Raw genomic sequence first — 13246 nt, 5'->3', positions numbered from 1 at the left:
AAAAAGGAGTCTCGATTTAATATTATTTCTTTTCTCTTTCCCTGCCTCTTGTGTTATGCTTATGTCCCTTTTTTTTCCTTTCTTTTTCCGTTTCGCATTACTGATTATTTTTTTTTTTGGTTTCCCTCGGGTGGTTGCTTAGGGGAACTGTTACAGCTCAACGAACTTTCCAATGTGCGGACATCTTTGCTCCACTATATAATCACAATGGGCAATGAGTTCGTCCCCAAGTGCCAGTATGGTGTAAGCCAGTTCAAGGGCGGCCATTCACAGCCTTCGCAACCATGCACAAGAGTCTGACACCGTAGCGACCTGCAGGTATCTGCAGGGTGGCTGGACTCTAAGAAACCCAGACTCCAGACTTCCGGGGTATAGGATGGCAGTCCATACATAGGTATACACACTGCCCAGGTGGTATTGAAGGTCTCAATATCTCCTCCGTCCATGGTCCGTACACAAGAACATCCCTAGGGAGGAACTCCCGCTGACTTCATCGCCCCATCTCGCTTATAGAAAAGCCATGTCAACCCATTATCAACAGGGGGAGGAGGTCCGGGACCGATTGAGGTTGGAGGGAAACGGACGCGATGTTGATCATTTCAAACTCGTTTAAACGAGATCAGACTAACTACCCTCATAGGTCTCCGGATTACGGACTACGGACTATGGAGTACGTTGTATGAACATGTGCTTCAGAGTGCAACTAGGCTCCGGGTTATTATCTGGTGAACTCTGAGCCAGTGAAACATGGCGTTTTAGGTATTTTCGTTAGGGGTCTTGTTGAAACGCCACAATGTCATTCTTTCCTTCTCCCAGGAACGGTTGGCACTTTCAGGGGGCGAAATCGGGAACTGCCGAGGTTTGGCTGTCCGTATGTGGTAGATTGGGAGTCGACGAATGTGACATCGCCATACTCCGTACGGAGTATACGGAGTACGGCTCCCTTGATTGACTCACCTTACACCGACTACCCACACTCTTGGATTTCTTCTTTTTCTCCCATTCTTCGTGCACGACATGCATTGGAGCCAGGAGTGAAGTGGAGTAGCGGAGGCGATCGATACTGCAGTTGGATGGGGTGGAGTAGGGGAGAAAGCATTGAGTCAGTTCCCACGGTTGAGATCGTTACGATCACAAAAGTCCCATCGGTTCGTGTTTCCCTTGGACTTGCGCCCCGGATCGTCCTCTCTATCACAGCCCAGAAACATGGTTCATGGCACGTAAAGTGCAGAGTCCCGAATCCTGGTGCTTTGCGTATCTAAGTATTTGACGCCTCATTGACCCCCACCGTACGGAGTATGGAGTCCGGATACACAGGGGCCCTTCCCTGCACTGATAACCCTTTTCAGCCAGCCGCATTCAGTTAGCAAGGTTATTCCAACACGCATCTCTCCTTATAAGAGGTCTGATTCGTCAGGCGGAGCAGACGTGAGGTTTGAGAGCTCCACTTAACAGCCTCGCAAACAAACATGGGAAAAGAAGCAAAGATCGATACGAAAAACAAACAAAAACAAAAACAAAAATAGCATTCTTTGTATGTTCTCGGGTTTTTTTGTTTGTTTTTTGGGAACCATTGAGATCGGGCCATTATGTGCCCGATTGGACACCCGGAGTCCATTGATCAACCTGAGTCTAGACTCTTCTATTCCACAATCTCGAATCTGGACTCTAAGAGACTCAACCTGTCTAGATACGTGTACAGAAGAGTACTCCGTACCGAGCACCTGAAATCCTATCTCTTCATGCAAGATTCCGCCAACTACGTGGCTTTGGGCCAGAGCCAAAGATCCCTGGTGCATTTTCTAAGCCCTATCGGGGGACATGACGGTTGGGATAAGATCAACTATACATATCCAGCCTCGGAGCTCCCTTGCCGAGAACAAACTGCCGTGCAACCAGGAAACTTAAGCATAGACTGCATAGTAAGGCTGGTGTCCGCCCCGTGCTAGTGGCGCCGGGGACTCGCGGGCAGGTGCGGCTCCGCCGATACATCAGACTCTATTTCCGAAGATGCAACTAGGCCCTACATGGGCATATTCAGAGCCCAAGATATTACATTGCAAACTCCAATTCAGGATGCTGTCAATGCCCAGATCGTCATATTGTGCAAGGTCGTGGCAATGTGTACAAACCGCCCTTGCGGCAATCTTCATGCAACCGAGCGGCTGGGTGCGCCAATACAACTCGTCGTCCCTCTTGTGGCACACTGACGGAAGGGACCCGGTGAGGTAGGGCACACCGCGTTTCAAGTACGTTTCCGGCTCATTAGGTTGCCCGTCGTCAGGAACCCCTTGTCTCCCATGGCACCGCGCCATTCGATCGACAACTGACCTAGTGTGGCACGACCGTCCCTCCTTAGATCCTTGTGGAGAGTTTCAAGTCCTTCAGTCTGCCCTTCTTCTTGTTCCACCAGGAATGCCACCTGTAGAATATCCCGCGGGTTGAGTGTGGGTAGCTCTACGGGCGAGGTGGTCGGGTTGATCGTGTCCCAGTTGAGCGATTTTGAGTGGAACGGTGGCTTGGGATTTAGTTTTGTTTGCTGTCCATCCCCCGTTAGCCAAATTCTTGGAAATTTGAACCCAGCCCGGTTTTCAGGTACAGCCGCGCTTCGCTGAGTGAAAAACCAGCAATATTTGCCAAGGACGGGAAGAAGAGTCATACCTTGACTACCACTGCGCCCTCGCCCACGTTCTCCAACTGTGCCTCCAGGGCGAATCGGAGTAACCTTCTTTTCCCATACGGACCAAGTGACTTATTCTCAACCTCGAGTGGCGGAAGTTCGGATGCCTTGGTCCGGACGCTCAAACAAGGCTGGGCCACGAATTGGTATAGCTTGCGGAACGTCCTGACCCGACCACTTGCCGCCTGCGAGTCTGACCCGATCCGTGTCTCTGTATAACTAACACTCACAGCTAGTATATGGTTGCCTTCTTCCTTCAAATCAAATCGTACGATCTTTTGTAATGACTCGCCGATCTTAAGACCATCGGTGGATGCTGAGTCGCTGGATGGCTCCAGCTCCAGTGCTGCAACTGAAGAAGGCGTTTGCATCTCCGCCACTATGCGCACTGATGTAAGGACTTTCCCTTCATCCCCGCTATCGATCTCATTATTCGCACTCAGGGTGCATCCGAAGGTTTCTCCGACGTAGACAGATCCGAATGAGGGAGGTAGAGTAAGCTATTGGCCGTCAGCGAACTGATTTCTTCAGGGACTGGATGGCCGCCTTACAAGAGGTGCTAATATGAATTGATCATCCGAGCCGCCGGATGGATAGCTTAGGGAAGCTTTCGTTGAGATTGTGGAGTTGGAGGCCGGGAGGGGGTACTGATAAGAAAGCGACGGCCGCGCAAGGCTACAAATAGGTATAAAGAGTCAGGAACTGCCAGGAATATTATGTATTTGATAAATTGGAGTTACCGTAGCACTGATCATTCAATAGTCAGCATGCGGCTCGAGCTACAGCTAATGGTCACGTACCTTTGAGGGAGACGGCATGAGGTTCTTTCGGGGCATCAGCGCCCGACAACGCCCGCGGACGTGACATGGAGAAGATATTCAGATATCAAACCCTGGGGAGGATAAATTAACTAAGTAATCAACTGCGATTTCTGGGGACTGTGTAGTATGTAGTCATTCTTGTCCATGAAGAGGGACATTAGTTCTCCACGAACTGATAGCGATAGCGAAGCTTCAGACAAACAGTGCAAACACTGCCCCCACATCCGCATTCATTCTGCCATGTCTCTGTTTCCCTTCCAAGGTTCTTTGTTCTGCCTACAGTAAATCAGTAAGCGTATCTGTGTATTGGTGTGCTGAAGGTGATGGTTATCTGAGAGTCGAATGTGGAGAGATCCTCAGTTTCACACAATAGGGTACATGCCTCTTTGTAAACACAAGATGCGTACATCCAAGTATAAACCGACATAAATCCCCCTGCTGTGAGCTTGATAAACGAGAAAGTCCTTGCTATCCATACAATGTAGACATTTATCATATCGGATATGGACCTACAGTTACCTCTAGGATGCATTTAGTAAGAAGCCGTGCTCTTGCAAGCTATCAAATCATCTTATATATCTAGAGCCCGGAGCTGTGATGGAAATTCCAAATGAAAGCCCTGAAACAGTCTCTATATTAGTATCGAGTAATTGATTCCTGAAGCTCTCCAGTATGATCTCTGAGCTCTAATATACATGTACGTATCTACATGTGGATGGAGAGTGCTTGAATGGAAACTGAATCACGAGTGGCATGGTCGTTCTTTCCTATTGCATAGTGGTGTTTCCTACTGCACAACGAGGACATATGTATTGTTTCAGAATGGCTTCTTGTTTCATTTTGAACAAAGAACTTGTCTTGGGAAGTACCGAAGGAAAAGATCTATATATCTTACTTCGCCAGCTCTGGGATTGCTTTCGTTTCTTCATACTCCACTTCCATCCTCCGAGGCAGTGAAACCCGTCGTCTACTCATAAGTTCGGCCTTTGCTTGCTCGCATTTGATGATGGCAAAAAGTAGAAAACACGAGCTGGAGACTGGCACGAAAAAGTCAGAGAAAGCCAAAGGTACGACGTGCATTGAGCCTACTCTGGCTCTTGATGCTAATCCCTACATCAAACTAGTTCTCCCTAGCAAAAAGCCGAGAAACGAGACTACCGATCCCGCTCCAGCAGCAGATCTCAGTTCCCAGAAGGGCGTGCATATGGTAGAGAAACGGGCTCGTCCCTGGGTGGACGAGCAGCCTCGTGCTTATCACCCTGCTCTGAAAGCCCAGTGGAAAGATGAGTGAGTGTATATTGATGTATATTGACGCAGCCATTGTGCTCAGACTTGATAACCAATCTTGCGTTTAGATTGTTCATCATTGACCATGAGATTGCCGAGACGAAGGATGGGCTGAAGATCACATTTGATGTGGTCGGCTCGACTGGAAATGTCTACAAAGTAGTCATTGGCAAGGTGCCTACCTGCGAGTGCCCTTCCTACCGCTACCGTGGACCATGTAAGCACATTGGCTTTGGTAAGTGATAAAGCAGCGAGTTCTGCACATTGGAATCTACATAGATTGACTATGGTCTTCTGTATCCATCACGCTAACAAATATTGAAGTCCTGCACGAGGCGATGGGTGCGCCTGCCGAGCTGGTGTACCAGAAGGCATTCTTGCAGTCTGTAAGTAATCACAGGCTTGATCTAAGCATCGATTTGTGGAGACCTATTGTCTAGCTAGCTTACTAACTCCACCCTGCGTTGTTCAGGAGTTAACTAAGATGCTTTCCGAGTCACCTCTGAAAAGAATAGTTGACGAAACAGCCGTTTCCCTCCCTGGGTGGTAAGTAACATCTTGGTCCCTGATCTCAACAGGTGCTTGGAAAGTCTGACGACTGGGAGTATAGTAACGCCCTATTGCATGAGCACAACGAATATGGGCCGCCATATCTCACTAGAGCCGAAATCCGAGCCGAGTGCCGTCCCGGCAAATATGGGATTGTGAATGTCGCCGCTCAATTTGGTATTCTGGCGTGCAACGCCCGCCGCCAGCCTGTTTCGGTTGGTATGTATAGCCTATATTATCTATCTTTCGTCTAGATGAGCCCCTGCTAATAATGTGATTCTTGGGCAGATCCTTCGAAAGCAACTCTTTACAGTGTTGATCTGATCCACGTGAAGCGCAAGATGCCAAAATTGCAAGGAATAGAGATCAAGCCTGATGAGCACAAGACAGACGGCAAACTTCCCTCGGACACCGAGGCCGAAGGGAGGCCCATGTGAATCTCCATTCTTGCTGAGACGATTTGCTTTGAAGAGATGGCCCGGGAAGTAGTTCAATTCCGATGAATGATGTGTCGCTCTGAATCCTTTTGTTGAGGAATGTTCAGTCTTTATGGATACAATTTTATACGTCCAGCTTCGATTATGACCTCGGATCGGAAATTTCAGGACTTTGTGTGTGGTGCGTTTTGACCAAGGGAATATGGTGTTAATTTGACTATATGGTCTTAGGTGCTGGGGTAGGATGGACTTTTTTATACTTGATATGCTAGATGAGATTGAGTGCGATATTTGCTAGTATCGAATAGCACAGATAGTCTGGGCTCTTAAGCTTCTACACTTCAACGCTTCTCCTATCCATAATTTGAAGTTAGGTCAGTGTGTTCAGGGATTTCCAAGGTGAGACTCCATTTCCCGAAACCGTTGGCCAATCCTGCTGAATCCGATGGAATATCAAAAGGAAACCGTAAACACGCAGGCCGATATAAAGTTATATTTAGTTAGTAAAGCCTCCGGGGTTCTGGGATTAGACAGAATCTACCATCTTTCTGTCAAAGCGGAATGTAAAAAGAACAAAATATTTATTCATCAAAAATCTGGGTATCATACCAAGCCCCATTGGCCAAGAAACAAAAGGAAGCACCCTACTTCTCAACTCCACGAAAAATCCTAGAACACCAAAGCAAATTCTCCTATGTATCCTTTTGAATCCGGCAACCTTGTCGAACGTTTGTCACACTAATACCTTCCTCGCCAGTCATCCAAGATGGCATACGCTCAGGATCAACTATGCCGAGCTCGGCAAGTTTGCGAATTCCGCTGATGACATCGGCGCCAGAGAACGAGAGTGATACGGCAGGAACTGCTGACGTAGACTCATTGACATCTTCCGTGTTTTGATCATCGTTGGAGCTCGGGGGATCAAGGAGGCGGATATCAAGACGGTCCAGTGGCGCAGGTGTAAGTGATGACTCTGACGATCCGAATCGGGAGTAAATGGCCATACGGCGTTTCTTCGAGTCTGGAGAAAGGGGCTCTAGATCAAGTCCACTGGATGTCCGTTTCTTCATTGAGCCATTTGGGTTTTCTTTGTCTTCTGTCTTGCCAGAAGAACTAGCACGTATATGCTCTTCAGGTGAGACTGTGTTGGAAGGTCGAGGATCCAACGGACTTCCTTCAATGGCTGCGTCTGCAAAAATACTAAAGGCGCCGTTGGATGATGTTGACCGTCCTGGTCCTCGAAGAGCTAAGAGAGTAGGTAGGTTCTTTGCTGCTAGAGATGTCGCCTTCAGCGAGAAGCGTTCCTGCGGTCGAGACAAAGCTTTAGGAATAGAATCGCGCACCAGGCGCTGGAGAGTTCGGGTATCAGTAGCCACGGAACTTGTCGAAGGCGCAGTTTTGGATCCCGTGGATGCTGCGATAGAAGTGTAGACGTAAGGACAACTATCCGGGAAAGCGACATAGATGATTCGCGACGAGTCGGTGAAGATCTCAGCTGCCTGCGTCGGCAATTGATATGGCGAGTCAACAACAAATATGCGTAGGAACGTCAACGGCAGAGTCTCAGAGTGTGAGAGGTAGTAGTGCGCTTTGACCAATGGGGAGATTTCGCGTTGAAGCCCTTGTACAAAGGTTGCCGCTTGCACCCGCGGTACAGAGCTAGACCAGCCGGATGGTGGCAGTTCCTTGGAGCTCTTCCGTTTTGTATCCAGGCGGCTGAGCTCGAGGGCAGTCCATCGAAGACTAGCGGGGTGGTCGTCCATGTAGCGAAGGTCTGCCATGGCGAGTTGGCGTAGTGTAATCCCACGTCGCCAATCGCCTTCAAGGATTCGTTCGAGAACTTCACGCTTTGCGCCCTTTCGATCCTGCAGGTCTTCATATACTTGGCGGACTTCTTCAATTGTCTCCTCGGCGGGGTATGGGAGAGCTTCGTCATCGTCTGGGCCACCTTCGTCGGATTGTAGGTAAGGGGGAAATGATGCAATGTTCCGATCATCAAGCCATAATAACGCCAGATCTAATAGTGCTTGTCTGGATAGCTTCCCCAGCGATTTTGTGAGAGACGGAGTCGACGAGGGAATGCGGAGGTTGTTTGGAAGACTGGCTGTTGTCGGGGCGCGAACTGTTTTGGGACGCGCCATAACGGTAGTTTATATGGTCTGGATCCAGAATGGCAGCGATATTGAATTTTTGATTTTGTATCAAGGGCAAGCGCATGCTTCGAGCTCCATATTTTGAGATGTTTCTGTTGGTTCCTCTGCTCTTTCGCGTCCAAATTCCAAAATTGCCCGTCAACAAACAAGCACGTGCGATAAGCCGATAAGGATTAGGATTTCGATCTTGATGCCTGATATCTTAGGCTCTGAGCACGTGCGACTTGGATAAAAGAAGATTGCATACGTAGAATGCATGAGGAAGTGGATTCACCACCCCAATGTACTCTGTACTAAGATATGAATGGAGCTACTCAACATCACCAGAGCAGAGCAGTAAAATCTACCGTAGCCTTTCCTGTAAGTGCGCAGTGTATTACGCTATGTACTTTGGCCCACCTCTTCTCTTCATCACCGTACTTTCGACATGTGGCGTTATGTTGTTCAGGCAGTTAGTCTTTGAGGATCACACCGCTGTCTGGAAGAAGGCCTATTAGCCTACCCAATGGCCTATCATATTGTAGCGGTAATACCATGCAATGATTGGGCATATAGCACCGTATGCTTAACAGAGATTGGGCCGAGGCTCTTTTTAAGGGCTCCCAGATCCACGGACCCTGCTGACAAACCTGTGGGTCGCAGAGTCCCAAGGCCAAGGTTGAAATGTCGAAAGTTGCGATGCCCGTCGATTTTGATTTAAGCGACGAACTCATGCCTCTGATCTTCAAGACTGTTCAACCCCAGGAATGACCTCATAACCTTCCCTTTTCAACCATTGAACCGAAATCCAGTTCCCTCCTTCACAATGGAGAAGAACAAACCACGCAAAAATGTTGCTGTAATTGGCACAGGGATGGCAGGGCTTGTGACCGCCTACATACTCAGGAACGATGCTCGGGGAAGATATGACGTTGAAGTATTCGAAAAGGTAAAACGTGCAAGGAACCTTGTAGTGTGACACCGCGTATATGGACCATTGCTAATCCAATCAAAATACACAGCAAGACAGACTTTCTCTTGATTCCGCGTCGTACACCCTCTCAGACCAAAATGACGGTGGCAAAAGGCCACAGCGCCTCGATCTACCCATGCGCACGTTCGCGGCCGGATATTATGAAAGTCTCCAGCGGATGTATGATTATTTCGGCATCTCATATGGCTCGCTGCGATTTATCTATTCTTTGTCGAATTTACCGGATACCCCCACCAAACAAGTCTCTCCGTACTACATGCATCCCTCGAATAATCATCAAATACCGCCGTTCCGCCCGGAGGGCTTATCATGGACCGGGTGGCTGGTTGAGGTGTGCTACCTGGCAATATGGTATTATTGGTTCAAAGCTTGCTGCTTTTTTGTTGCGCCCAAGACAGTGGAGTCCTCTGGCGCCGAAGAATCTCTTCGTCAATACGTGGAGAGGATTATGTTGCCCAGTTATTACGTGAAGCACTACTTCTTGCCGGTCTTCGCAAGTGTAGCGACTTGCTCACATGACGAGCTGATGGATTTCCCAGCTCTTGATTTGGTTGGGTATGGAAGACGTACTTTCCGTAAACATCACTACACCGTTCTTGGAGGAGTACAGCATGTGGAAAATAAGCTGTCTGAAAATTTGAACTACAAACTTGGCACGAAGGTTACGACGGTAGAGAACATCGGCACCAAAGTCCAAGTGACCTGGACGAATACCCGTGACGGCCAAAGCAGCTCACGACTATTTGACCACGTTGTTTTGGCCGTGACGCCTGATGTGATCGGTTCAATCTTCCAGCCTCTCCGAAGCGCAATGGCAGCTGTTCCTACCACAACTGTTCAATCCATTGTGCACCGCGACTTCTCCAAGATTCATGATTCCAGCAAATCTCTCTGGAACCAAGTGTCCATGAACCCCGGTGACTCGGCGCCACACCCACTACACATGTGCTCGAATGCTACGGCAACGGAAACGATTCATGAACACCCTTCATCGGCTCTAATTACGACTTACCCCATCACCCCCATTGATCCAGAAAAGGTGCTGCATACCGCCACATTCACTCGTGTCTTGCGATCATCCACCAGCAGACAGATTGTCAATCAAATATTCAGCCGGAATCGGTCTGGAGATGAGAAGAGCCAGCTCTGGCGAAACGGCGATGGCAATATCTGGTTGGTGGGTGGATGGTGCTGGGACGGAATGGTCCTGCTCGAAGGATGTCTTGCATCCGCAACAAGGGTAGCAAATGCACTTGATGTCGAGGTACCCTGGATGAAAGAGTCCTCTCTATAACGACCTTTGAAGAACATAACGTTTGAAGAACATAACGAGACTTTCATGTGAAAACATTTCGGGCATTTATAATCGTTAATATACGCATAGCACATAGCATACACAATGTGGACATATGCATCATGAATATCTGACCTTGGATCTGTTTTTCGCCATCTCTTACCATCCCCAAAGTTCCATATGTTTTGGCTTAGAATCCTATACAAACCAGGTGGACGAGAATAAGACTGCATGGCAACGGACACTATTTCACACCAGTCAAATGGTTGAACCCAGTCTCTCAAATGCGTCACTTACACATATAGGATCACCAAGATGATTGGATGCCGGTGGACAGGTATTTAACGGCCCACAACATCCAGGGAGAGGTCCCCTATTGATACACGTGAAGCCACCCGGGCACTGATTGTAATTAGAGCATTAGTCCAGGATCTATCCAGACAAGGTGTTTGCAACTTACACATGTCTTTGATGCCTGACAGAAAGGCTCGCTCTGTGGACAACTGATACAGTCGCCCCCAACGCAGCCTCCACCTCCCGGCGCAAAATTGCACTGTTAGAAGAAACAAGTTAGTATCCCCATAAGGGCCCGACGAGGCAGAGATACATACAGGTTTACTGCACGATCCACAATGATTAACATCAGTGGACAGATCCGTACACGCCCCACCACAGCAAGCCGGCAGCACTCCAGCGCAAGGCGCCGCACTACAGGATCCACAGTGCTGCAAACTCGTCGACAAATCCGTACATTTTCCAGAACAACAACCCGGCTGCGTTCCACCACACGGCAATGCCTGACACGAGCTACAGTGGTTAGCATCGGAATTAAGATCAATGCATGTCCCTGAACAACAAGCTGGATTAATTCCTACACACGGATTCGTGGAGCAGGATCCACAGTGATCAGTGCTAGTTGCCAGATCTGTACAGGCCCCAGAGCAACATGCCGGTCTGCTTCCCAAACACGGGAAGGATGTGCAGCTACCGCAGTGAGCGAGATCGGTGCTGAGATCGGTGCACACGCCGTTGCAACATGCTGGGACGGCACCTTGGCATTGGTTAGAGCAGCTGCCGCAGCGCTTGGGGTCTGTGAGGATGTTGGTGCATGTGCCACCGCAGCAGGCGGCTCCGAGACCGGTGCATGGCTGTGCGGTGCAGGAGCCGCAGTGGAGGACGTCGGCGCTGAGATCTGTGCATTGGCCAGAGCAGCAGCCTGGTCGGATTCCGAGGCAAGGTTCGGCTTGACAAGAACCACAGTGATTGGGATCTGAGCTGATATCTGAGCAAGACCCAGCGCAGCATACAGGGTTTGTTCCTAGGCACTATTTTGGGGTCATATATAAGCCAACCGGCCTTTTGGGAAGTATGATGGTATATGTGGAAAGGATGACTGTTGACTCACGACATGACCGCATCCGCCGCAGTTGCTGGCACTTATAGCCAAGTCGGTGCATGCTCCTGAACAACACGCTGGATTGAAGCCAATACAAGGAAGACTTGTGCAAGAACCACAATGTAGGGGGTCACTGCTGATGTCCCTACAAATTCCAGAGCAGCAAGCTGGGGAAACCCCGGTACACTATAAAGGGTTCTTATTTGAGCGGGTTCATCTATCAGAATATGTGAGGCGTACGGGCTTAACTCACCCTAAGATTACATGCACCGCAGTTGAAAGGCGATGTTGCGAAATCAGTACAGGTTCCTGCACAACAGCCCGGCTGCTGTCCAACACAAGGCAATGCGGAGCAGGAACCGCAGTGCTGAGGATCACTTATAAGGTCTGAACAGGAGCCTGAGCAGCAGGCTGGAGCTTGACCAGTGCACTAGCAGGGTTTGTGTCAGAGAACAGATTCTCGCAAAGGTCTCCAAGGTTATGAACAAATCAAAGAAGATCTTGACTTACGGTCCTATTACATGCACCACAGTTGGTAGGGTTGTTATCGAGATCCCTACACGTGCCAGCACAGCAGGCCGGCTGAGTACCAGTGCACTAAATGGAAGTAAGCTTTTTGATTCCATCCACCCGACCGAAACCAGAGAATGATGCTTAACTCACTGATGGTGTATCACACGATCCGCACTGGTTGACACTTGAGCTCAAATCCGCGCAGGTTCCGTGGCAACAGGTTGGGGTTGGACCAATAACACACTATATATCATCGAATGAATGAGGTCAGCCCGTTGAAGGCATATTGTGTTGTGGTTATGACCTACTGCAGCACCGCAAGCTCCACAATTCCCTGTATTTGATGTCGTGTCCGTACACCGGAAGAAACAGCATTGTTGCCCTCGTTCGCACTATCCATGGCCGATGAGTATATTCGTTGACCATCATGGTTTCTCTTAGAAATCACTAGATCGAGGTATATAAATGCTCACATTTGGAATCCAGGGCACACAGTAAGTGATATTTTGCTGTGCATTGTGTATATCAAGAGAAGTAATATTCGTTGCGTTCACGGGGTTAGCTTCGACATAATGAAATGAGCCAAAGGCCGCTGTCGAGAGGTGAGAACCTAGTGTATGCACCACACGCAAAGATAATATGCAATCTGACCTAGAATAAGAACGGCTGAAATATATGCAGACGACATACGGCGATCGTCGACAATGCGCGGCTTGTCGCGTAGTGGCTTTTCGGTTTACCAGATAGACAAGATCAAAAGATAAAATAGCACACACGAGTATCATAGGCGTTATATCGCGCAATCACCATGTAGTCGGTGAACATACCGCGCTTGAAGTGGTATGAACGAGACGACGAACTGCAATCCGTACCATTTTTGCTGCTTGGGTTACTCAATCTATCACTAAGATGCATAATGCCTGAATAGGGGTTCGATATCAAAATTTTTGTCTTCAGCCTAGGTTCGTTCCTTTCAAATCGCTAGTCTTGACGGTCAAGCTCAATTGACCCAATGTACATTTCCTTCCCTCGGATATATAGGTCCGTATAATCCGATGTTGATCTAAACTGTTGTCCGAGCGCGCAAATCCTTCTCGAACCGAAGCTGCACTTTCTGCGCCTCTTTGATGCCCGTCAATGTCA

General features: G+C 48.8%; 5 protein-coding genes across 5 annotated transcripts; 2 read left to right on the top strand and 3 right to left on the bottom strand.

The window, feature by feature from the left end:
* Positions 1–2245: 2245 nt before the first annotated feature.
* Positions 2246–3547, bottom strand: N7457_002302 (trafficking protein particle complex subunit 13; the record flags this gene model as incomplete). The annotated part of the gene is made up of 5 exons (XM_057173348.1): positions 2246–2539; positions 2662–3180; positions 3232–3355; positions 3421–3427; positions 3481–3547. The coding sequence occupies 5 exons, from the start codon at positions 3545–3547 to the stop codon at positions 2246–2248; spliced, it is 1011 nt and encodes a 336-aa protein (XP_057033499.1).
* Positions 3548–4507: 960 nt separating this feature from the next.
* Positions 4508–5774, top strand: N7457_002301 (uncharacterized protein; the record flags this gene model as incomplete). The annotated part of the gene is made up of 7 exons (XM_057173347.1): positions 4508–4568; positions 4626–4788; positions 4857–5023; positions 5113–5174; positions 5261–5334; positions 5399–5556; positions 5626–5774. 7 exons carry the CDS (start codon positions 4508–4510, stop codon positions 5772–5774), a joined length of 834 nt encoding a protein of 277 aa, XP_057033498.1.
* A 692-nt stretch (positions 5775–6466) lies between these two features.
* N7457_002300 (CENP-N/CHL4 family protein) lies at positions 6467–7915 on the bottom strand (the record flags this gene model as incomplete). The annotated part of the gene is made up of 1 exon (XM_057173346.1): positions 6467–7915. The coding sequence occupies one exon, from the start codon at positions 7913–7915 to the stop codon at positions 6467–6469; it is 1449 nt and encodes a 482-aa protein (XP_057033497.1).
* Positions 7916–8732: 817 nt separating this feature from the next.
* N7457_002299 (uncharacterized protein) lies at positions 8733–10194 on the top strand (the record flags this gene model as incomplete). Its single annotated transcript, XM_057173345.1, has 2 exons — positions 8733–8855; positions 8929–10194. 2 exons carry the CDS (start codon positions 8733–8735, stop codon positions 10192–10194), a joined length of 1389 nt encoding a protein of 462 aa, XP_057033496.1.
* An 871-nt stretch (positions 10195–11065) lies between these two features.
* On the bottom strand, positions 11066–11651 carry N7457_002298 (uncharacterized protein; the record flags this gene model as incomplete). Its single annotated transcript, XM_057173344.1, has 2 exons — positions 11066–11469; positions 11600–11651. 2 exons carry the CDS (start codon positions 11649–11651, stop codon positions 11066–11068), a joined length of 456 nt encoding a protein of 151 aa, XP_057033495.1.
* Between the last annotated feature and the right edge of the window lie 1595 nt (positions 11652–13246).

Source organism: Penicillium paradoxum, assembly GCF_028828445.1.
Source record: "Penicillium paradoxum strain IBT 22861 chromosome Unknown utg000003l_segment0_segment0, whole genome shotgun sequence".
Taxonomy (NCBI): Eukaryota; Fungi; Ascomycota; class Eurotiomycetes; order Eurotiales; family Aspergillaceae; genus Penicillium; species Penicillium paradoxum.
This window is presented reverse-complemented; position numbering and strand designations above follow the sequence as displayed.